General features: G+C 36.1%; 1 protein-coding gene across 2 annotated transcripts in view; it reads left to right on the top strand.

The window, feature by feature from the left end:
* KIAA2026 (KIAA2026 ortholog) overlaps positions 1–26,322 on the top strand; it is a 159,113-nt gene that overhangs the window by 123,104 nt on the left and 9,687 nt on the right. For both annotated transcript variants that reach the window (XM_044265708.1, XM_044265707.1), the window contains one exon: positions 10,475–10,590. In XM_044265708.1, the coding sequence (XP_044121643.1) occupies positions 10,475–10,590 (116 nt within the window). The remainder of the gene's footprint in view (positions 1–10,474; positions 10,591–26,322) is intronic.

Below are 26,322 nucleotides of genomic sequence, written 5' to 3' on the forward strand. Positions count from 1 at the left end.
AGACAAAAAGTTGATATCCAGGATCTATAATGAACTCCTCAAACTCAACACACGAAACAGGCAAACATGGGAAGAAGATATGAACAGACACTTCTCCAATCAAGACATACAAATGGCTATCAGACACATGAAAAAATGTTCCACATCATTAGCCCTCAGGGAGATTCAAATTAAAACCACATTGAGATATCACCTTACACCAGTTAGAATGGCCAAAATTAACAAAACAGGAAACAACATGTGTTGGAGAGGATGTGGAGAAAGGGGAACCCTCTTACACTGTTGGTGGGAATGCAAGTTGGTGCAGCCTCTTTGGAGAACAGTGTGGAGATAACTCAAGAAATTAAAAATAGAACTTTCTTATGACCCTGCAATTGCACTCCTGGGTATTTAACCCAAAGATACAGATGGAGTGAAAAGAAGGGCCATCTGTACCCCAATGTTTATAGCAGCAATGGCCATGGTCGCCAAACTATGGAAAGAACCAAGATGCCCTTCAACGGACGAATGGATAAGGAAGATGTGATCCATATACACTATGGAGTGTAGCAACATGGATGGGACTGGAAGAGATTATGCTGAGTGAAATAAGTCAAGCAGAGAGACAATTGTCATATGGTTTCACTTATTTGTGGAGCATAACAAATATGGAGGACAAGGGGTGTTAGAGAGAAGAAGGGAGTTGGGGTAAATTGGAAGGGGAGGTGAATCATGAGAGACTATGGACTCTGAAAAACAATCTGAGGGTTTTGAAGGGGCAGGGGGTGGGAGGTTGGGGTACCAGGTGGTGGGTATTATAGAGGGCACGGCTTGCATGGAGCACTGGGTGTGGTGAAAAAATAATACTGTTTTTCTGAAAATAAGTAAAAAATTTTTATTCATCATGTATTCAGAAAATCTGGAAGACATTGTGATCTGAGAATATGCAGGGAATAACAACACCTATTCTCCTGAAGCTGTTTCAAAAAATTGAAGCAGAAGGAAAACTTCCAGACTCTTTCTATGAAGCCAGCATTACCCTGATCCCCAAACCAGGCAAAGACCCTACCAAAAAGGAGAATTTCAGACCAATATCACTGATGAATATGGATGCTAAGATTTTCAACAAGATCCTAGCAAACAGGATTCAAAAGCACATTAAAAAGATTATCCACCATAACCAGGTGGGATTCATCCCTGGGCTACAAGGATGGTTCAACATTCGCAAATCAATGTGATAGAACAAATTAATATGAGAAGAGAGAAGAACCACATGGTCCTCTCAATCGATGCAGAAAAAGCATTTGACAAAATCCAGCATCTGTTACTGATTAAAAGGCTTCGAAGTATAGGGATAGAGGGAACATTCCTGAACTTCATCAAATCTTTCTATGAAAGACCCACAGCAAATATCATCCTCAATGGGAAAAAGCTTGCAGCCTTCCCGTTGAGATTAGGAACACGACAAGGACACCCACTCTCACCACTCTTGTTCAACATAGTATTAGAAGTCCTAGCAACAGCAATCAGACAACAAAGAGAAATAAAATGTAACCAAATTGGCAATGAAGAAGTCAAACTCTCTCTTTGCAGATGTCATGATTCTTTATATGGAAAACCCAAAAGACTCCACCCCCAAACTACGAGAACTCATACAGCAATTCAGCAACGTGGCAGGATACAAAGTCAATGGATAGCAATCAGTGGCTTTCTTATACACTAACAATGAAAGTACAGTAAGGGAAATTAGAGAATTGATTCCATTTACTATAGCACCAAGAACCATAAGATACCTGGGAATAAATCTAACCAAAGAGATAAAGGATCTGTATTCAAGGACCTACAGAACACTCATGAAAGAAATTGAAGAAGGCACAAATAGATGGAAGACCATTCCATGCTCTTGGATCGGAAGAATAAACATTGTTAAAATGTCTATACTGCCTAGAGCAATCTATACTTTTAATGCCATTCTGATCAAAATTCCACAAGTATTTTTCAAAGAGCTGGAGCAAATTATCCAAAAATTTATATGGAATCAGAAGAGACCCCAAATCGCTAAGGAAATGTTGAAAAACAAAAATAAAACTGGGGGCATCATGCTACCTGATTTCAAGCTTTACTACAAAGCTGTGATCACCAAGACAGCATGGTACTGGCATAAAAACAGACACATAAACCAGTGGAACAGAGAGTAGAGAGCCCAGATATGGACCCTCAACTCTTTGGGCAAATAATCTTCGACAAAACAGGAAAAAATATACAGTGGAAAAAAGACAGTCTCTTCAATAAATGGTGCTGTGAAAACTGGACAGCTATATGTAGAGGAATGAAACTCGACCATTCTCTTACACCATACACAAAGATAAACTCAAAATGGATAAAAGACCACAATGTGAGACAGGACTCCATCAGAATCCTAGAGGAGAACATAGGCAGTAATCTCTTCGATATCAGCCACAGCAACTTCTTTCAAGATATGTCTCCAAAGGCAAAGGAAACAAAAGCAAAAATAAACTTTTGGGACTTCATCAAAATCAAAAGCTTCTGCACAGCAAAGGAAACAGTCAAGAAAACAAAGAGGCAACCCACGGAATGGGAGAAGATATTTGCAAATGACAGTACAGATAAAAGGTTGATATCCAGGATCTATAATGAACTCCTCAAACTCAATACACACGAAACAGGGAAACATATCAAAAAATGGGCAGAAGATATGAACAGACACTTCTCCAATGAAGACATACAAATGGCTCTCAGACACATGTAAAAATGTTCATCATCACTAGCCCTCAGGGAGATTCAAATTAAAACCACATTGAGATATCACCTTACACCACTTAGAATGGCCAAAATTAGCAAGACAGGAAACAGCATGTGTTGGAGGGGATGTGGAGAAAGCGGAACCCTCTTCCACTGTTGGTGGGAATGCAGGTTGGTGCAGCCTCTTTGGAGAACAGTGTGGAGATTCCTCAAGAAATTAAAAATAGAACTTTCTTATGACCCTGCCATTGCACTCCTGGGTATTTACCCCAAAGATACAAATGTGAAAAGAAGGGCCATCTGTACCCCAGTGTTTATAGCAGCAATGGCCAGGGTCGCCAAACTGTGGAAAGAACCAAGATGCCCTTCAACGGATGAATGCATTAGGAAGATGTGGTCCATATACACTATGGAGTATTATGCCTCCATCAGAAAGGATGAATACCCAACTTTTGTAGCAACATGGATGGGACTGGAGGAGATTATGCTGAGTGAAATAAGCCAAGCAGAGTGAGTCAATTATCATATAGTTTCACTTATTTGTGGAGCATAGCAGATAGCATAGAGGACATGGGGAGGATATTAGAGAGGAGAAGGGGCTTGGGGGAAATTGGTAGGGGAGGTGAACCATGAGAGACTATGGACTCAAAAACAATTGGAGGGGTTTGAAGTGGTGGGGTGGGAGGTTGGGGTACCAGGTGGTGGGTATTAGAGAGGGCATGGATTGCATGGAGCACTGGGTGTGGTGCAAAAATAATGAATACTGTTATGCTGAAAATAAATAAAAAATAAATTTATAAAAAAAGAAAATCTGAAAGACATACTTCTCTCAATTTAAAAAAATTGCATCTAAGGAGAAAACCTCGATTAACTAAGATATTTACTTATGCAATTTTAATACTTTCTATGGGTCCACTGTGTGCTAGGCTTTGTGATAGAGCCTGAGAAAGTGAAAATAAGTAGGTTACTGTCCTTGTTCTTAAGATATCCCCAATCTTCATGTCACTTACATGGGATTTTTGTTCTCCATTGTTACCAAACGTAGCATTACTTAGTGATTTAGATTGTGCAGTGACTTGCCTGAGAACCCACCTTTCTGATACATCAGGTATAGATTTAATCAAATGTTGTCAGCTTATTTGCTACCACCTATTTACTGAAAAGGGTCAAATTCAAATACTTAGCCTGTGGTTAATTTCCAGTTCAGGATTCTTTATTTGTAAATGCAAGTGGTTGTATACCATTAGTATACATACATTGTTGGATTTCTTTTCCACTAGTAGTGACTACCTTACTAGGAATGCGATCTGTCATCCACTTTTTCCTCTCTACAGAGCTAAATCAAAGTTTGTAACAAATTCTAATCATTGGTATAGTTGTTTATTTTCATGCTTTCTAGTTAAATGCTAATTTAGAAATATAATGGAAATATCATTCAGTATGGGGTATCTTTAAAGTACAAATTGTTTCTTTTTCTATTAAATTAGTCTCAAGTGAAAATGAATGAGAGAAAATACTAGCATGTAATAGTTCATATTAGAATCTCTGGCAGTGTTAAAATAAACTAGCACTTTTTCAAGGGACTGTAAACCAACAAAATGAATGTAATGTTTTACCCCTAAAACTGAATATGCAGGGATATATGAGTATAGAGAATGTTTCTTTAGGTAAGCAATAAGAAAAAAAAGTGAATACTCCCTTTTCATTTAATATTATTAAGACTAAGGAGAATGTCAAATAATTGGTTTATTAATATACTTATTATAGTTAATTTGATTTGTGCTATGTTTTTATACATATGAGTTTAAATTATTTATAAGCTACCCTCAGATACTGCTAGTGATTTTTTTTTAAGATTTTATTTATTTATGACAGATAGCCAGAGAGGGAGCACAAGCACAAGGGAGCTGGAGAGAGAATCATGTTCCCTGCTGAGCAGGGAGCCGGATATGGGGTCCATCCCAGGACACTGGGATCATGACCTGAGCTGAAGGCAGACACTTAAGGACTGAGCCACCCAGGGGCCTCAACTGCCAATGATTTTAAATGAGACCGTCTTTGTGTATCAATCTGTGCGGCTTTTCTCAAAGTTACTTTCATTTTATTGAAAAGTGAGATATATTGTTATTTAATCCCTTTTCCACAATGGAATTTATGTGACAAGAGCCAAGCCTATAACAAAAAATATTTTGTTATATGATCCAGTTTCTGTGATCTAACATTTATAAGTGAAAGTATATAGAAAAATGGCATTGATATTTTTGTTATATACATCTTGCTTTTGTACTGTTTGTAGTAAAATTTTTTTCTGTCTCCACAGTAATGATGCTAATCCTCTCAATTTATAAAAGCATTCTTCATAATATTTATATATGATTTTACTTTTCTTCATAGAACTGTTGATAGCTATTTTGTTTACATATAATGTTACAGGAAAATCTATATAAGTAAGAGGATGGTTTGTGTAAATAAGTCACTTCCACCTAAGTTTAACATTCAAAGCATCTAAATTTATTAAAATGTATAAAATATGTCCATGGTGATAAGACATGTAAGAAACCTGGAATTTATTTGTTTTCCTTTTTTTCTTCCTTTTAGGTGTCCAATGTCTCCAGCATCAGTAGATTGCCAACTCCCTGTCCTTGCAACACCCCAGCCAGCATTATGCTAGTTCTGTCATACCCATCCCCGATTACTGCAGCAGAATGGAATCGTTCTTTAGTTGTAAGGTAAGTTTCCCTACCCACTCATTTCACACACATAGACTCAGCTTTTCATTTTACAATATTGTGTAGTTTTGTAAGTTTTTTTTAAAGTTTCTTTTCCCATTTGGTTCCTTAGGTCATTAATGTATCATATTCAAAAACTTATAAAACTGCATAATATAATAAAAGCCTTATCTTGTGACCATAGACCAGCTTCTTTTTGTAGTAATCCCTATGAGGTTATAAAACCTCCATTGTTTGACATTTGGGGCATCTCATGGAAAGGGAGCTGGCAATCTGCAGCTGCTGTGGACATTGGATGAGAAAATATTGAAAGGTAAGATTCAGATTTAGACCATATTGTATGCCTTTGGTTCCATGGTGTATGCTTGAAATTCATACTTTATGTTAAACTTTATAGTAAATTCATGAAAGAAAAATACTACTCTCCTCTTCTTTAAAGTGACCTTCAGTAAATGTTTGCAATATTAAGTTCACATAATACATTGGGATTATCTTAGAAGGTAATTTTTATCCGTGAAAATAGTGGGAATTCTAATATCGAATGAGGTATTAAACGAAAATAATATTAAATAAAATAGTTCATTCATCCCCATTTTCACATGTTTGTAAAACAAAGCTATTGCTAACTTTTAGCTTATTAAAATATATTTTTATTAGAGAAGTGGTTATAACACTGTTCCACAAATACCTTTTTAATCCTTTTACCTGCTGTCTTTGATTCTGTATTGATCATTACATATAAAGATTGTAAGAGCTTTCTGATTTTTTATTCCATCCATATTCTTTCCTATGTATTTGAAGAACAGGGAATTTGCTGTGTTCCTTGTTTTTTAATTCATTTTTAAACTTTAGAACACTATAATTTTAAGTACTATTATAATTAAACAAATGAAAATAAGTTTTCTAGGTTTTAATTTTTTCATTACAGAGACACGTATAAAGATAAGTACTTTCACAATATAATCTTTTGTTCTTTAGACATTGTCTGTGTGTAGACCAAGTGTACAGCATTATGTAGTGGAAGGAGAGTTAGATTTTAACATTCAGAAGAGCTAGAATTCTAACTGAAAAATCTGCTTCTATCTGGAAGTACTTCCCTGTGATTCACTGAGCCAACTTCTCTCTATAAAATTATGTCCTTCTCATTCCCTTTAGGAATTAGTTTAATTAAATACAATTAAATTGTCTCCTTGTTTGATTTAATAATTTCATCCTAGAAGAAACACAGTAGTTCTCAGTTTTTCCTTTCTGTGTATATAAATAAAGTTCATCAATTAGAAAAGCAATTGCTAGCTTTTAGTTAATGACCTAATTTAAATTCAGGAAATATTTGATTTTACATAGATTTTTACTTGAAACCCAAGTTAAGGCATATCACTGCAATCTCTAACTTCTTTTTGTAAAATTTATAAATTTTTTTCTGTTTACACTAGTCTCATTGTATACTGTGATACTCCCAAGACCACCAGTAGGCAGAAGGGGACATGGTGTTTTAATTCCATTTGGGTTGTATTAACCAAAGAACATGATAAATGAAACAAGCAGTATGAGTTTCTTTTTTAGTGTCAAGTGGGGAAAACACTTTACCTAAAATACCAGTCCCAGAGCAGTAATACTGAACTTTTTAAAACTTTTGTCCCCCTTTGATAAACATAAAACTGTGGACACACATACACCATGACAGGATAAAGTGATATCCTTCATTGAGGTCATTGTATTCTTTGTATATATCTTCTAGTTTTTGTCAAACTTTACTTTCTGCAATTTCTTTTTTTTTTTTTTATTTATTTTTTTTCTCCGAATTTATTTATTTTCAGAAAAACAGTATTCATTATTTTTTCACCACACCCAGTGCTCCATGCAAGCTGTGCCCTCTATAATACCCACCACCTGGTACCCCAACCTCCCACCCCCGCCCTCCGCCACTTCAAACCCCTCAGACTGTTTTTCAGAGTCCAGATACTAGACCTTTTGCTTTCCAAGCACAAAATGATTAAATATGCATTTTAAAAGGAGAAGGGGGTTGGGGGAAATTGGAAGGGGAGGTGAGCCATGAGAGACTATGGACTCTAAAAAACAATCTGAGGGGTTTGAAGTGACGGGGGTGGGGGTTGGGAGGTTGGGGTACCAGGTGGTGGGTATTATAGAGGCCATGGACTGCATGGAGCACTGGGTGTGGTGAAAAATAAATGAATACTGTTATGCTAAAAATAAATAAAAAATAATTTAAAAAAATAATGAAATGCCATACCATCACTACCCCAGGTTGAGAATATACACTATAAAGAAAGGGAAGAAATCAAAAAAAATATATAAAGTTAGAAGGCCATAGCCATTTTCAAACAGGTCAGTGGATAAGACAGAATTATATGAAAGTTAGAAATCTAGTCTCTGATTAATATTTATGACCCCTTCTCTGTATATAGTTGGCTAGTTCAGTAATATATTTTCTGGGCATTGGATTATTTAAAATTTAGTAATCAAAATAATATCAGAAGATGAAATCTAATCTTTTTAAAATTCTTTTCTACAAGAATTAATGCTTTATTTTGGTAGAGACATAAATACAACTGACAAATGTGTTGAAATAATGACATTTCATCTACACAGACTCCTTTCTCTTCCGGTGCCTCGGTCTACCTAGTCCCAAGGTCTGATAATACTGCCAGTCCTTTCGCACTCCCCACACCATCACCACTACACTAATCCAGATAGCAGCCAGACCACCCAGGTTAATTCTGTATCTGCCATTCTTCCCCATATAACCCTCAGTTACAAAGAATTCAGTATGCCTGGTGCTCTCTAGTCTTTTAACACTTTTCCAATTAATTACACCACAATGGTGATACAATTAATTACTCATACCTTTCCTCTTTCTGCTTCCTTTAGCTGAGAAATAATGTTGATGTGCCCATTTGTTTTTGTTTTTGTTTTTATTTTAACTAAAACAGAATGCTACCTTATTCCGCAAATGATTTTAGGTTGACTCTCATCTGCCTTTTCATCTTCCTCACTTAGCTCTCCCTGGGGAAAAGTATTATTTATAGTTTAATAGTTTTATTTCCATGGGTCAGAATAAGCACTTTGTACTATCACCTAGCTTTTGGCGGGGGGGGGGGGAGGGTGGGAAATAAACTTTTGAAGTATAATTTACTCTTAAGGTGGGTCCTTTGAGAAAGCATTTGACAAGAGGGAAGGTTTTTCTAGGTTATTATATGAGATAATTGTTTTCCTTGAATTTTTGTTCACAGTATTTTCACTTGTCATGCCATTAAGAAGACACAAGAATTAGTCATTGAGCCTAGGTTCTGTATTCATTATGTGCACATATGTACACATAATGATCCAATTTTAATTAACCCATTAAAATAATTACACATCTTCCTGCACTTCAAATAAACAGTTTAAAAACCTCAGAGGTAGAAATGTAGTTGTTTATTTCTACATGCATAAACATTTTGTTATTTTAAAGCACAAAATGTTGGAGTAGGAACTATACTATTACTCATTAATGTTTGTGGATAAAATTTCATGTACACAGATAAAATTTCACATTTCAGTGAATGAAATGTTGAAGGTTTTAGATATATATAAAATCGGGAAATTTAGGCACAGATTTAAAATACATTGTGCTCTAGGGAATAGTTTTTTTTCTTTCCTTTTTTTGGATGGGAGTGGTTATTTTTCTGACAATGTTCTACATGTGCAAATTAACTGAAAAATTGCTATGAGACGAAGTCTAATTTTTGCATGTCAAATGTGACATGTCCGTAGTTATATTTTTTGTTATAAAAGAAAAAAAGTGAATGGACTGAATGGTATGTGAGTTATATCTCAAAAAAAAAAAATACAGCACGGTTATATAACAGTAGGTGAAGATGGTAGTGATGTTGATAGGTATGCACTATAACGTTATGGAGAGGGGGGCAGAGTTGGCTACCTAAAGATACAACTGCTATAAACTTATTGTTCCTATAGTACATGAATAATTTATGAGTACTGCTGAAGTGTATTTTTTACTGGAGGTTTTTATAATGTATGTTAGATTGCATTATGTGATACAGCTTTGAAGAGGTGGTGATGTAGTTCTAAGAACTTGGACTTAGGCATCAGCTAGATCTAGGTTCAAGTCATAGGACCTCGAACAATTATTTAATCTCTCTGAGCCATTGTTTCATCATTTCTTATGTGAGACTAAAATGTACATACAGTAGAGTGTTTTCATAACTGTTTGAGTACATGTGTGCTCTCGTGCTCATAGAACCACTTCCTCCCTCCCCTCTTCCTCACTTTCCTCCCACTTCTTCCCTCCCTCCCTTTCCCCCTCTAGATATAGGTACAGATATAGATACATGAATGAAATACTTAGGCTAATACTCAGCAAATGGGAAGGGGGTGTCAGTAATTATTAACTCTTATTGTAGGTATAGCATTATAGTATTGTAAATTATGACCATTTATCTGCTTGTCTGTGCTGGAAACATTTTAAAGTACAGTGGTGCAAAAACAATGAATACTGTTATGCTGAAAATAAATTAAAAAAAAAATTCCTGAGGAAACTTCCTGAGGAAGTTTGTTAAGACTGATTTTGAATGTAACAATCCTTTTTTCTCTTTTTCCCCTCTCTGGGATAATTACAAAAACTTTACAGAAGTGAGCCTATCAGTTACATATTTAGTGAATTTACATATATGTTTATATTTTTACATGTACTTAGTAAATAATTTATTAAAATATTTATAATTGACCCAATTAAAAACCTCAAAAAATTGTCTCCTTGTTTGATTAAATAGGTTTTAGATTTCTCCAAATAGAATTGAGAATCTCTAAACTATTACAAATAAGATTTATTACAAGACATTTTTCTCCTTTATAGCCTTCTAAAGAAGATGTACTCATTTGATGGGTATTGGCATTTCATTTTGTGTTTTACTCAGAAAATAAGGCCTGACATTCACTTTTAAATTAAATCTAAAGGATTTACTTTAACATTGTGTTTTTAGGGCAAATGGTATCACCGGAGGCAAGCAGTAAAAGAATTGCATGGTACGTTGATACGCCTTTTAAATGAATTGCTGCCATGGGAACCAAAGTTGATGAAAGCTTTTCAAAGAAACAGGTAATTAGAGATTTATAATCTGTTTTACCTATTTTAAGGCTCTTAATTTATGATTATGGGGAGATATCCTGGAATCATTTTGTAATGTTCCATTGATTTATATTTCAGGAGATATTTTTGAGTCCCTACTGTTTGCAAGGTACTTCCTAAGCCCTGAAAATGTAGTATTGATTAAATAAAACCATGCTCTGTGGCTTACATTCCTTTTCTTTTTTTCCAGTTTTTTTCCATTGTGGTAAAATGCACAAACAAAATTTACCCTAGTAATTTAACTAGTTTTAGGTGTATAGTTCATTGGTATTACATACATTCATAATGAATGTTATTCTTAACCCCCATCTGTCTCCTGAACTCTTCCTCTTACGAAACTGAAACTCTATACTTATTAAATAACTAACTCCCCATTCTCTTTCCTCCCCAGCCCCTGACAGTCACCATTCTACTGTCTATATGATTTGACTACTCTTAATTACTTTGTATAATATATAATATTTGTGGTTTTGTGACTGTCTTATTTCACTTAGCATATTTTCAGGGTTCATCCAAATTGTAACATATGTCAGAATTTCCTTCCTTTTTAAGGCTCTGTGGTATTTCATTGCATGCATATACCTACATTTTGCTTCCTCATTCATCTGCTAGTGGGCACATGAGTAGTCTTCATGTTTCAGCTATTACAAATAATGTTGCTGCAAACATGGGAGTGAAGATATCTCTTCAAGATACTGCTCTCAGTTCTTTCGGTTTATACTTAGAAGTGGAATTGCTGGATCATATGGTAATTCTAAATTTTTAAAAATTTTTAAAGAATCACCATAGCCTTTTCCACAGTGTCTATACTGTTTTCCATTCCCACCAACAATACATAAGGATCCCAGTTTCTCCTAATCCTTACCAACGTTTGTTATTTTGTTTGTTTGTTTTTTATAGTAGCCATCCTAATGAATACTCGGTGGTATATTGTGCTTTTGATTTGTATTTACCTAATTATGTGCTTATTAGTTATTTGTGTATCTTTGGAGAAATGACTATTCAAGTCTTTTGCCCGTTTTTGAATTAGCTTGTTGATTTTTTTGTTGTTGTTGATTTTTAGGAATTTTCTGTATATTCTGGCTACTAATGCTTTACTGGGTATATGATTTGCAAATATTTTCTTCCATTCTGTGTGTTACCTTTCTGTTTTGTTGATAGTGCCTTTGATGAACAATTTTTAAAATTTTCCATGAAGTCCAGTTTCTTTTTTTTTGTTTATAGTTGTTGCCTGTGCCTTTAGTGTCATTCCCAAGAAAAAATTAGTAAGTTTAGTAGTTTAAGTTTTGAAACCAAGTAATTTGAGCACTCCGCTTTGTTTTTTATTTTTCAAGACCATTTTGGCTGTTTGAGGTCCCTTGAGATGCCATATGAATTTTAGGATGTTTTTCTATTCCATAAAAAATATTGGAATTTTGGTAAGGATTGCATTGAATCTGTGGAACAATTTGGGTAGTACTGACATCTTCAAAATATAAGTCTTCCAATCCATGAATATGGGATGTGTTTTCATATATTTGGTCATCTTTAATTACTTCTCCAGTGTTTTGTAGTTTTCATTGTACAAATCTTTCACATCCTTGATTAATTCCAAAGTATTTTATTCTTTCTGATGCTATTAAAAACAAAATTGTTTCAAGTTGCTTTTCAGATTGATTACTGTATAGAAATGCAACTGATTCTTGTGTGTTGACTTTGTATCCTGCTACTTGCTGAACTCATTCACTACTTCTAACAATTTTTATGTGGAATCTTTGAGGTTTTCTACATAATAAGATCATGTCATCTGTAAAGAGAGATTTATTTTTTTTCTTTGCTACATGGATGCCTTTTTTTTTTTTCTTGACTAATGCTTGGTCTAGAACTTTCAGTACAATGTTGAATAGAAGTAGTAAAAGTGAGCATCCTTGCCTTGTTCCCAAACTTAGAAGAAAAAAGTCTTTCACCATTGAGTGTGATGTTGACTATGCATTTTTCTTGTATGGCTTTACGCTGGGATAGTTTCCTTCTCTTCTCAGTTTGCTGAGTATTTTTATCATGGAAAGATGTTGAATTTTGTCATTATTTTTCTACAGTTGAGATAATCATTTGGTCTCTTCACTTTATTATTTCAATGTAGAGTATGACAATCAATTTTCATATGTTGGACTATCCTTGCATCCTAGGATTAAATCTGATTTGGTCATAGTCATAATCCTTTCAATATGCTACAGAATTTGATTTGCTTATATTTTGTTTACCCAGATCAGTATCTTATCTGGGGGAGCATGGGAAGATGGCAGAGAGGGTAGACCCTAAGCGTACACTGCCCCATGTTTACAACTAGATATCATCCACATCCAAGTCATTAAACCAGAGAGCAGTCTGAAGACTGGCAGAACAAACCCCACCACTAAATATAGAGAAGCTGCAGTCTGAAAGATTAGGAGGCCAGAAAGGCAGGGAAGACTGCTAGCAGGAGAAAGGGAGCTGTGTGCATGGAGAGGACAGGGAAACAGGCATTTGTACCAGGAAACTCATATGGGAAAACTAATCCCCGTAATGTTTGGCTTTAAAAACCAGAGGAGCTAAATTCTATGAGTTTGTAAAAGCAGTGGCAATTGGAGCTTGTAACTTTAAAAGTCTTTAAAAGCTGACACAGCACTGGGTGAGCCAGGAGGGAAAGTGATAGCTGGGTCCCTGCCCTTAAAGAGAGCACAGCCTGTGCAGAGAGGCAACATAAAATTGGCAGTTTACACAATACCATGGGCAAACAAGAGACATATTTGTTCATACTGTTTTCAGAGCATATTGGTGGATTTCTTTGAAAATGAGGGAACTGGCAGGTACCATTTTCCTCCCCCAGCCCCCAGCATAACCATAAACTCCCTGTGGGAGAGGAGGCTGCACAGATATTTGTAGCCTGGACTTGGGGCGCAGAGCAAATTTTGTTAAAGCTGCGTGTGTGCCCTGCCCAGACTCTGGGTGTATACCTGATGGGGTTTTGGAATATAGGTGAGGTTCAGTGGGGTGGAGCCCGGAGCCAATGACCAAGAGATAATTCTTCAGACATCTTTGGTGCAAAACGGTCTTTATTAAAGTACGGTGACAGGACCAGTGGGCAGAAAGAGCTGCTGCCCTAGGGTTGTGAGGAGTGTGTTTGGGGCAGGTAAGGAAAAAGGGAGGTTTCAAAAGGATTTTCCTATGTTAAGACTCACAGGATACTGGAGGCCTTATCATTGTCAAGTTAAGGTTTTTCCCTATAGCAAGGCATTAACATGAAGATAGTTGGGAACTTCCTGGAGGAACATGATACTCTGCCTGTTTCAAGTGTCTGTTAATGGGCTGTAGATTATAAGAACATTAAATTATATCTACATGTTCTTCTGGAAGCTAGGTATAAGAACATTAAATTATATCTACATGTTCTTCTGGAAGCTAGGTTATTGATAGAAATGCTTTGTTCTTATAGATTTCTAAGACATTTGTAAACTGAGGGAGAGTCAGGTCTTACAAAATTGTGATCTCTATAGGTTAACTATCCTTCCTTTCCTTGGCCTTAGGCCAGCCAGGAGTGCCTGAGGAACCATGGGAGAGTGGGTGGTGTGAGTTGTCAGCTCCTGCTTTGTCCTCAGCTTGCATTCTGTTCCCTCATCATACCTGCTGCTGCAGACCATGCCCAGCCATTGTGTATGCTCTCCATGAGCTTCACATCCCCAGCAGCCACAGCATTTTGGGAGATCTGGCATAGGACTAGTTGCCCAGTGCAATTTAGCTAACACCAGTACTCCGCTCCCAAGTTCCCTGGTGGGCATGCCCCCTCAGAACTGGTCTGCCTGAGTCCCACTAACACCAGATAGTAAGCACATACCACAACAGGCAAGAGGGTCAGTGCAGATGGCTTCACTGAAAGGAAAAGTGACTCAGACATAACAGCAGGATGTAAACAACAAACGTAGGATACTCCCCTAAAGTGCCAGGTTCTGTTTAACAGGGGGCATTGCACTTCAAGGGACTCCAGGACTGCTTCTTCATGAAGTCACTTCTTTTAAGAGCAGATGACATAGGTGACTTTTTTTTTTAAGATTTTACTTATTTATTTGACAGAGAGAGATCACAAGTAGGCAGAGAGGCAGGCAGAGAGAGAGGAGGAAGCAGGCTCCCTGCTGAGCAGAGAGCTCTATGCGGGACTCAATCCCAGGACCCTGAGATCATGACCTGAGCTGAAGGCAGCAGCTTAACCCATTGAGCCACCCAGGCGCCCCCATAGGTGACTTTCTTAACAGAGAGAAACAGACACAGAGAGGCAGACAAAATGAGATAGAGAAATTTATCCCAGATGAAAGCAGGACAAAGCCACAGCCAGAGATCTAAGCCAAGCAGATACAAGAAACATGCTTGATATCTCAAGAATTTAAAGCAATGATTATAAGAACACTCACTAGACTTAAAAAAAGAGTGGAAGACATGAGTGAGACCCTTAACACAGAATTAGGGAATAATATAGAGGGGCACCTTACTGGCCTAGTCAGTAGAGCATTACACTCTTGATCTTGCAAGTTGAGGCCCCACATTGTGTATACAGATTAATTAAAAATAAAATTGTAAAAAGAAAAGGAATAACATAGCAGAGATAAAGGGCTTAATAAATGAAATGAGAAATACACTTGATGGAATATAGCAGGATGAAAGAAGCAAGGGAATAAATTAGTGACCTTGAAGACAGAGCAATGGAAGGCAATCAAGCTGAATAAAAGAAAAAAAGAATTACACAAAACAAGAATAGACTTAGGGAACTCAGTGGCTCCATCAAACGTACTAACATTTGTATTATAGGAGTCCCAGAAGAAGAAGAGGAGAAAAGTGGACAGAAAATTTATTTGAAGAAATAAAAGGTGACTTCTGTAACCTGGGGAAGGAAACAGATAACCAAATCCAGGAAGTACAGAGAACTCCCATCAAAATCAACAAAAGCAGATCCACACTAAGACATACTGTAATTAAATTGGCAACATACAGTAATAAATGAAAAAAGTCTTTGGGATTCATACAGAAATTCAGTAAATTTGTATGGAACCAGGAAGAGTCCCCCAAATAGCCAGAGGAATATTGAAAAGGAAAACTAAAACTGTGGCGTCACAATCCTGGACTTCAAGTTCTATTGTAAATCTATAGTCAAGACAGTATGATACTGGCAAAAAAACAGACACATAGATCAATGGAACAGAAAAGAGAACCCAGAAATGGACCCTCAACTGTATGGTCAACTAATCTTCAACAAAGCAGGAAAGAATATCCAATGGAAAAAAAGAGTCTCTTCAACAAATGGTGCTGGGAACATTGGACAGCCATATGCAGAAGAGTGAAACTGGACCGTTTACTTACACCATACACAAAAATAGACTCAAAATGGATGAAATACCTCAGTGTGAGATGGGAATCCATCAAAATCCTAGAGGAGAATGCAGGCAGCAACCTCTTCGACCTCAGCGGCAGCATTTTCTTCCTAGACGCATCATCAAAGGCAAGGGAAGCAGGGCAAAAATGAACTGTTCGGACTTCATCAAGATAAAAAGCTTGTGCACAGCAAAGGAAACAGTTGACAAGACAGTGGACAGAATGGGAGAAGATCTTTGCAAATGTCTTATCAGATAAAGTGCTAGAATCCAAAATCTATAAAGAATTTATCAAACAAGGAGCAAATAATCCAATCAGGAAATGGGCAAAAGACATGAACATACATTTCTGTAGAGAAAACATCCATATGGCCAACAGACACATGAGAAAGTGCTCAACATCACTAGGCATCAGGGAAATACAAATCAAAACCACAATGAGATACCATCTCATGCCAGTTAGAATGGCTACATATATTGGCGAGGATGCAGAGAAAAGGGAACCCTATTGCACTGCTGCTGGAAATGCAAGCTGGTGTAGCCACTCTGGAAAACTGTATAGAGGTGCCTCAAAAAGTTGAAAATAGAGCTACCCTATGACCCAACAATTGCACTAGTGGGTATTTACCCCAAAGATACAAATGTAATTCAAAGGGGCACCTGCATCCCAATGTTGATAGCAGCAATGTCCACAATAGCCAAACTATGGAAAGAGCCCAGATGTCCATCAACAGATGAATGGATAAAGATGTGGTATATAATGGAATATTATGCAGCCACCAAAAATGAAATCTTGCCATTTGCAATGACATGGATGGAACTAGAAGGTATTTTGCTAAATGAAATAAGTTGATCAGAGAAAGACAGTGATCATATGATCTCACTGATAGGTGGAATTTGAGAAACAAGACAAAGGATTATAGGGGAGGAGAGGGAAAAATGAAACAAGATTAAACCAGCGAGGGTGGCAAACCATAAGAGATTCTTAATCTCAGGAAACAGACTGAGGGTTGCTGGGAGGGATGGGGTGGCTGGGTGACGGACTTTGGGGAGGGTTTGTGTTGTGGGGAGCACTGTGTGTTATGTAAGACTGATGAATCACAGACCTGTACCCCTCAAACAAATAGTACATTGTATGTTAAAAATAATAATTAAAAAATAAATTAAATTTTTTAAGTTTTTAAAAATCTTAAAAGCTAAGGCCAGGAGATTTTTCAACAGAAGCTTTGCAAACTGTAGAGGAGTGGCATGATATATTCAGAATGATAAATGGGCAATGCAGCCAAGAACACTCTATCCAGCAAGGCAATTATTCAGAATAGAAGGAAAGATTAAAAAGTTGCCCACACAAAAGCAGTAAAAGTGAGTGTTTCTGTTAAAAAAAAATATCAGGAAACTCACAAAAGAAAGAATATAAAATATAACAGAGGCGAAACAAATGGGTTCAAACTTAAATCACTGTCAGGATTAATATAGACTGCTATATGCAGAAGATTATATACAACACTAATGATAGCCATATATAAAAAGCCACTAATAAACATGCAAAGAATAAAGAGAAAGAAATCCGAATATATTACTAAAGAAAATCAGCAAAACATTTAAGAGAGAAAGACAAAAAAAGTATCAGGAAAAAATCTTGAGAAACAATCACAAAACAAGTGATAAAATAACAGTAAATACATACTGTCAGTAATTACTCTGGGTGTAAATGGACTAAATTTTCCAGTCGGAAGACATAGAATGACATAATGGATTAAAAAACAAGATCCATCTATATGCTGCCTACAAGAGACTCATTTCAGACACCTGCAGACTGAAAGTGGGGAGCTGAAGAAACATTTGTCATGCAAATCAATCTCAAAAGAAAGCTGGAGTTCTAATATATTGCACAAGCTAGACTTTAAAACAGAACTGTTAAAAAAAAAAACAAAAAACCTAAGTGACTAAAATACCATAACAAGAGACAAAGGGGGATATTATATGGTGATAAAGGGGAAAATCCAACAAGAAGATACAAGAACTGTAAATTTTTAGGCACCCATCATAGGAGCACCCAGATACATAAAATAGTTAATAACAAACATAAAGGATTAATTGATAATAATACAATAACAGTAGGGGACTTTAACACCCCACTTACATCAATAGACAGGTCATCTAAACAGAAAATCAACAAGGAAACTATTTGGTTTTGAAGGACACACTGGACCAGATGGTATTTAACAGATTATTCAGAATATTCCATCCTAAAACAGCAAAATATACATTCTTTTCAAATGCATATGGAATGTTCTCCAGAAGAAATACCCTATTAGCCCACAAAACAAACCTGAACAAACTCAAGAAGATCAAAGTCCTACCATGTGTCTTTTCTGACCACAATGCTGTGAAACTAGAAGGCAACCATAAGAGAAAATCTTAAAAGAACACTAATACATGGAGATTGAATAACATGCTACTAAACAATGACTCGGTTAACAAGGAGATCAAAGAAATTGAAAAAAAAATACGTGGAAACAAATGAAAAGGAAAACACAGGAGTCCAAACCTTTGGGATGCAACAAAACCAGTTCTCAGAGAGATGTTTATAGCAATATAAGCCTACCTCAAGAAGCAAGAAAAATCTCAAATAAACAGCCTAACTTTACATGTAAGAAAATGAGAAAAAGAACAATAAAAATCTAAAACCAGCAGAAGGAAAAATAGAATAAAGACTGGAACCAAACTAAATGATATAGAAACTAAAAACAAAACAAAACAAAACAAAAAAAAAAACAGATCATTGAAAGCAGGAACTATTTCTTTGAACAAAAATCAATAAAATTGGGGTGCCTGGGTGGCTCAGTGGGTTAAAAAGCCTCTGCCTTCGGCTCAGGTCATGATCTCAGGGTCCTGGGATCAAGCCCCACATCGGGCTCTCTGCTCCGCAGGGAGCCTGCTTCCTCCCCTCTCTCTCTCTGCCTGCCTCTCTGCCTACTTGTGATTTCTCTCTCTCTGTCAAATAAATAAAATCTTTAAAAAGAAAATCAATAAAATTAGTTAACATTTAGGCAGACTTACAAAGAAAGAAAGAGAAAGAACTCAAACAAAATCACAAATGAGAGAAGAGAAATAACAGCCAATAACACAGATGTACAAACAGTTAAAAGAGAATATTATGAAAAACTATATGCCAACAAGTTGGACAGCCTAGAAGTGGATAAATTCCTAGAAACCTATAAGCTACCAAAACTGAAACAGGAGGAAATAAAAAATTTGAACAGTCTCATAACCAGCAAGAATTGAATGAGTAACCAAAAAATGCCCCCAACAAACAAAACTCCAGGACGAGATGGCTTCACAGGTGAATTTGACCAAATATTTAAAGAGTTACTATTCTACCTAAATTATTCCAAGACAGAGAAAAGAAAGGAAAACTTTAACGTTCATTCTGTGAGGTGCCCAACATTATCCTGATACCAAAACCAAAGATACCACTAAAAAAGAGAACTATAGGCCATTATCCCTGATGAAAATAGATGCAAAATTCCTGAACAAATACTAGCAAACCAAATTCAACAATACATTAAAAAAATCATTCACCACAATCAAGTGGAATTTATTCCTGGATACAGTGGTAGTTCAGTATTTGCAAATTGATTGCATCAGTAAAAGAAAGAATAGGAACCATATGATCTTTCTAATAGATGCAAAAAAGCATTTGACAAAGTACAGCATCCATTCATGATAAAAACCTTCAACAAAGTAGGTTTATGGGAATATACCTCAACATAATAAAGGCCATACATTAAAAACCCACAGCTGACATCATCCCTGTTTTGTTTTTTTTTTTAACACCATCCTTAGATGGGGAAAAACTGAGAGCTTTTCTCCTAAGACCAGGAACAAGGGAACGATGTCCCTCTCACCACTTTTATTAAACATAGTTCCGAAAGTCCTAGCCATAAAGGTCAGAAAACAAATAAAAGGCATACAAATCATCAAGGAAGAAGTAAAACTTTCACTATTTGCAGATGACATAATACTCTGTATAGAAAGCCAGAAAGACTCCACCAAAAGATTGCTTGAACTGATACACAAATTTACTAGAGTCATAGGATAGAAAATCAGTGTACAGAAGTCTGTAGCATTTCTATACCCTAATAATGAAGCAGCAGAAAGGGAAATTAAGGAATAAATCCCATTTATATTTGCACCCAAAATAAGCAACCTAGAACCTATTTCTAGCAACTAGAAATAAGTGTAACCAAAGAGATAAAAGACGTGTAAGCAAATCTAATAAAAAACAGTGGTGAAAGAAATTGAAGAAGATACAAAGAAATGGAAAGACATTCCATGCTCAAGAATTGGAAGAACAAATACTGTTAAAATGTCTGTACTACCCAAATTCACAATCTACAGATTTAATGCAATCCCTATCAAAATATCAGCAGCACTTTTTTAATAGACCAAGAACTGACAATCCTAAAATTTGCATGGAACTGCAAAAGATCCTGAATAGCCAAAGCAGTCTTGTAAATGGAAAGCAAAGCTGGAGGCATCACAATTTCGGACTTCAAGTTGTATTACAGAGCTGTAGTAATCAAAATGGTATTTATTGTACTGGCACAAAAAGAGACACATAGATCAATGAAACAGTTTAGAAAACCCAGAAATATATGGCCGGTTAATCTTCAGCAAAGCAGGTAGAACTATCCAATGGGAAAAGGACTGGGAAAACTAAACAGAAGGATGCAAGAGAAAGAAACTGGACCCCTTTCTTACACTATACACAAAACTAAATTCAAAATGGATTAAAGACTTAAATGTGAGACCTGAAACCATAAAAATTCTAGAAGAGGACACAGGCAATAACTTCTTTGACACTGACCATAATATCTTTCTAAGTATGTCTCCTGAGGCAAGGAAAACAAAAGCAAAAATAAACTACTGGGACTGAATCAAAATAAAAATCTTCTGCATAGAGAAGGAAACAACAAAACTGAAAGGCAGCTTCAGAATGGTAGAAGATAATGACAAATGACATATCTGACAAAAGGATAGTATCCAAAATATATAAAAAGCTCATACAACTAACACCCAACAAATGACCAGTTAAAAAAAATAGGCAGTGTGAACAGACATTCCTCCAAAAAAGATATCTGGATGGCAAATGGACACATAAAAAGATGCTCATCATAATTTATCAGACTTGGAAATCAAAACTACAATGAGAAATCACCTCACACCTGTCAGAAGGGCTAAAATCAACAACATAAAAACAGATGTTGGCTAAGATGTAGAGAAAGGGGAACCCTTACAGTGTTGGTGGGAATAAATACTGCTACAGATACTGTGGAAAACAGTATGGAGGCTCCTCAAAAAGTTAAAAGTAAAACTATCTTATGATCCAGCAGTTACTACTGGGTATTTACCCAAAAAATACAAAAATACTAATTCAAAGGGATACTTCCATCCCTGTGTTACACCAGCATTGTTTATAATAGTGAAGATATGGAAGCATTCCAAGTGTCCATTGATTGATGAATGGATAAAGAAATGATATGCACTTGTGCATGTGCATGCTTGCGCATGCGCGCACGCACACACGTGCGTGCACGCACACGCACACACACACACACACACACACACAGCGGAATATTATTCAGCCATAAAGAAGAATGAAATCTTGTCATTTGCAATAACATGGATAGAGCTAGAGTATAATGCTAATCAAAATAAGTCAATCAGGAAAAGACAAATACCATGATTTCACTCATATGTGTAATTTAAGAAACAAAACAAAGGAAAAAAAGAAACCTGGAAACAGACTCTTAACTATAGAGAACAAACTGATGGTTATCAGAAAGGAGGTGAGTGAGGCATTGGTTAAATATGTGGTGGCTTTAAGGAGTGAGCTTCCGGTGGTAAGCACCAGGGTGATGTATTGAATTGTTGAATCACTATATTGTACACTTCAAAACAGTGTAACACTATGTTAACCAACAGGAATTAAAATATAAACAACAACAAAAAATTCTCATCTGTAGTTTTCTATAGAAATATAGAAATATATCTTTCTATATATATAGATATATATCAATTTATATAGAGATACATATCTATATATATAAATATAGATATGTAGGATAGAGAAATATATTCTCTATATATCATCTATAGATTTCTCATCTATAGTTTTCTTGTAGTGTCCTTGTCAGGCTTTGGCATTGGTGTCATGCCTAACCTCAAAGAATAAGTTAGGAAGTGTGTCTTTCTTTTCAGTTTTTTGGGAAAAGTTTGAAAAGGAATGGTACTAGTTCTTTTTTAAATGTTTGGTAGAATTCACCAGTGACTCCATCAGATCCAAAATTGTTGAGAAATTGTTGAGAAATTTTTAAATTATTTATTCATTTTCCTTTAATAGTTACAGGTGTATTCAGATTTTCTGTTTCTTTGTGACTTAATCCTAGTAGATTTTTACTTTTAGGAATTTGTCTATTTCATTTAAGTTTTCCAATTTGGTGGAATACAATTTTCATAGTAATCTTATAATTCTTTTTATTTTTATAGAATCAGTCATAATGGCCTCACTTTCATCTTTGATTTTCCTAATTTGAGTCTCTCTTTTTTGTCTGAGTTCATCTAGCTAACAGCTTGTTAATTTTGTTGATACTTTCAAAAAAAATTTCAATTTCATTGATTTCCTCTCTTCTCTGTTTTGTTGATCTCTGATATAATCTTTATTATTTCTTTCCATTAGCTTTAGATTTAATTTGTTTTCTTATTCTAATTCCTGAAGTTACAAAGTTAGGTTGTTGATTTCAGATCTTTCTTGTTTTTTGGTATAAGCATTTATTTGTAGCTCTGTTTCTTTCTTAGCACTGTTTTGGCATGTCGTGTTTTTATTTCCATTTATCTATAGGTATCTTCTAATTTTTCTTTTAATTTCGCTGATCTGTTGGTTGTTTGAGTGTGTTGTTTAATTTCCATAAATCTGTGGATTTTCCAGTTTTCCTTCTGTTACTGATTTCTGACTTCATCTGTGGCTTGCATTCTGGGAGTAAACAGATGAACTCAAAATGTCAATTAGTGATAAGTGCTATGAAGAACTATAAAGTAGGGTGAGGAGAATAGGAAATGCCTAGCTTGGATGGGATGAGGATTGCTCTTTTAATAGGGTGTCAGGGCAGGCTCCCCTGATAAGCTGATACTCAAACAGAGGCCTAAAACAAAGAAGGGAGAGAGCCATGTGGATATCTGAAAGAAAAGATGTGGAAGCCCTAAGGCTGGTGTCATGTTTGGCATTTAGAGGAAATGCAAAGAGACAAGTGAACCAGGGCTGAGTGAGTGAGGAGGAAAGTGCTAAGAGTCAAGAATCAGAGAAGTATGGGGAATCACAGCCAGGTCATGTATGTCTTTAAGGACTTGTTTTTACTCTAATATGAGATAACCATTGAAGGCTTTTAAGCAGAGGAGGGATGTTATCTGACTTATCTTTTAAAGCACTCACACTGCCTATTGTGTTGAGATTAGTGAAGTGGAACAACAGGGAAATCAGTTACAAAAAAGCAATAATCCAGGCAAAAAAAAATGATGGTGGCTTGGAACAGGGTAGTAGTTAGCTGTTGATTTGCAGTCCTCTTAGGAATTTCCCTGGTAACATCTGAAACTGGCATTTGTATTCAGAGGGCAAGGAGAAACAAAGAAAGAAGCAGGCCACTCCACGTCTGTAGGTGACAGTTTGAATAAGTAAATGGAACTTAAATTCAATGAGGCTTGTTGTGGGGGGCAGCAAGACAAATGGATCTCTGCACCTGCCCACCAGATCTTAAAACTCTATATAAGAAGCCTTAACTGGATGCAGCCATGTATCTTATACAGGTGTTTTCAGCATCCCATCACTGTCTCAAGACTGTGTCAGCCTCTGAAAGCAGGAAAGGCAAGTAGAATCTATATTCCAGAAGGAGGGAATAAGGAGCCTTTGAGTCCCTAGGTCCAACTCATGGGTCAATTGGCAGTAAACATCTTTTTGATGGTGTTCCCCAATAATAGCAATGCAGATGGCAAGGAATGGTTGGATTCTGGATGGACTGGCAGAATTTTCTTAAACATTGGATATAGAGTGTCAGAAAAAAAAAAATGAAGGGTAAAAAGATGATGCCCAATATTTTTGGTCTAAACAACTGGAATTACAGAATTGTCATTAGTTTAAATAGGGGAAACTAAAGGAGCAGCAGGTTTGTAGGGAAGGGATTCAAGAGTTTGGGCCAACATGTGAAGTTTGATACGATTTCTAGATATCCAGCTGAACTTATTGAGTAGGCAGTTTAGTATATGAGTCCCAGTTCAAGGGAGTAAGCCAGATGGAGGCATAAATTTAGGAGTTGTCAGGCTATAGATTATATTTAAGCTATGAGACCAGTAGAAATCATCTAGAGTGGGAACACAGAAGAGGAGAGATTGAACCCTGGGGCATTCCAACCTTTAGAGGTGGTGGAAAGGAGTAAGACTCAGCAGAAGAGACAGAGAAGGAATGTTCAGTAAGGTAGAGTCTATTCATGAGAATTACGGGAGAGGGATTGGAGTTTTGTTAGGGAGTGGAGCAGAGGAAACAGGGCAGTAGCTGGAAGGACAGGTTGGAGTCAAGAGAGAGAAGGTGGTTTTGTTTTGTTTGTTGTCATTAGTGGAGAAATAGCTTTCTGTATAATGGTAGAAATGAGCTAATACGCTAAAATGGACTTAGGAAAAGGAAGGGACATTTGGTAGAGTAATATCCACGAATAGATGAGAGAGGATGCATAAAGAGAGGGATTATCTTAGATAGGAAGAGAGAATATGAGTACAAATGAAATTAAGTGGCAGATGAAATGTGAGCATATGAACATGCTTGTCTGATTGCTTCTATTTTCCCTGAAAAGAAAATAAAACAAAATAGCTGAGATAGAGAAGAGGGCTGGAAAGGAAGGAACTTCATACTGCCTCCATGTAGATATTTCTAAAAGGAGATTAATTTTACAGTTACTCTGTGTGCCACACATACTATGAGGCAAGTACTGTTATCCCCATTGTTATGATGTAAACTGATACTTAGAAAGTTTAAGGAGCTTCCCCAAAGTCTCAGAGCTCTTCAGTGGTGGCAGAGGTGAGACGTAAACTTCAGTATGCACAAATAACAATTTGTAGTAAATACAAATTGGAAAATGTGTATTCAGATTTTTTTCAAACGAAATAAACTAAAGTAAACTTCAGGGGTAGAATAGAGAAACACAGTTGAAAGCAAAAGAAATAATAAAGGCACTCCAAAATAGTCTATCATTTGGAAATGTTTCCATCTCTCCATAGCTTTATAGAAATATAGCTCTTACGTTTTTATGTGAAAAGGGTCGCTGAAAGATCACTTTTCAGCTTGTTTCTCTATGTTTAATTACAAAAATATTTCTAGTGAAATAAAAATGTTTAAATATGATTACTCAGGATTAAGTGATGGATTTTTTTAAATTTGCTATTGTCTGTATAAATCAAAAATAGTAAGTACTGTTTCCTAGAATTTCTTGGTTAACATTTTAAAACAATTTTTTTGAGTACAGGTGGTACATAATGTTATAGTTTCAGTTGTACAACACAGTGGTAGGATAAGTTTATTCATAATGCTGTGCTCCCCTGAAGTGTAACTACCATCTGTCACCATACAACACAATTGCAACAGCATTGACTGTATTCATTACAGTATACCTTTTACTCTTGTGACTTACTTATTTCCAAACTGGAAGCTTGTATCTCCAACTTCCTTCATGCATTTTTTCCATCCCACACACCCCTTCCCCCTCTGGCAGCCTTCAGTTTGTTTGCTGTATTTGGAAAGTCAGACTCTGCTTGTTTTTGTTGTATGTTTATTCAGTTGGATTTCTTTTTTAGATTTTATAATGAGTGAAATCATATGGTATTTGTCTTTCTCTGACTTATTTCACTTAGGACAAGAACCTCTGGATCTATCCATGCTGTTGCAATGGCATGATCTCATCCTTTCTGAAGGCTGCATAAAATTCTGTGTGTGTGTGTGTGTGTGTGTGTGTGTGTACGCGCGCGCGCGCGCGTTAGAGAGAAGTACCGTATCTCCCTTATCCATTTGTCTATTTATGGACACTTACTTCCAAATCTTGGCTATTATAAATAATGCTGCAGTGAACAGAGGGGTGCATATATCCTTTATAATTAGTGTTTTTCTTTGGGTAAATACGCAGTATCGGAATTACCAATCATATGGTATTTCTACTTTTTACTTTTTTTGAGAAACCTCCATACTGTTTTCCACAGTGGTTTTACCAATTTACATTCCCACTGA

The sequence above is a fragment of the Neovison vison genome, chromosome 9 (assembly GCF_020171115.1).
Source record: "Neovison vison isolate M4711 chromosome 9, ASM_NN_V1, whole genome shotgun sequence".
Lineage (NCBI taxonomy): Eukaryota > Metazoa > Chordata > Mammalia > Carnivora > Mustelidae > Neogale > Neogale vison.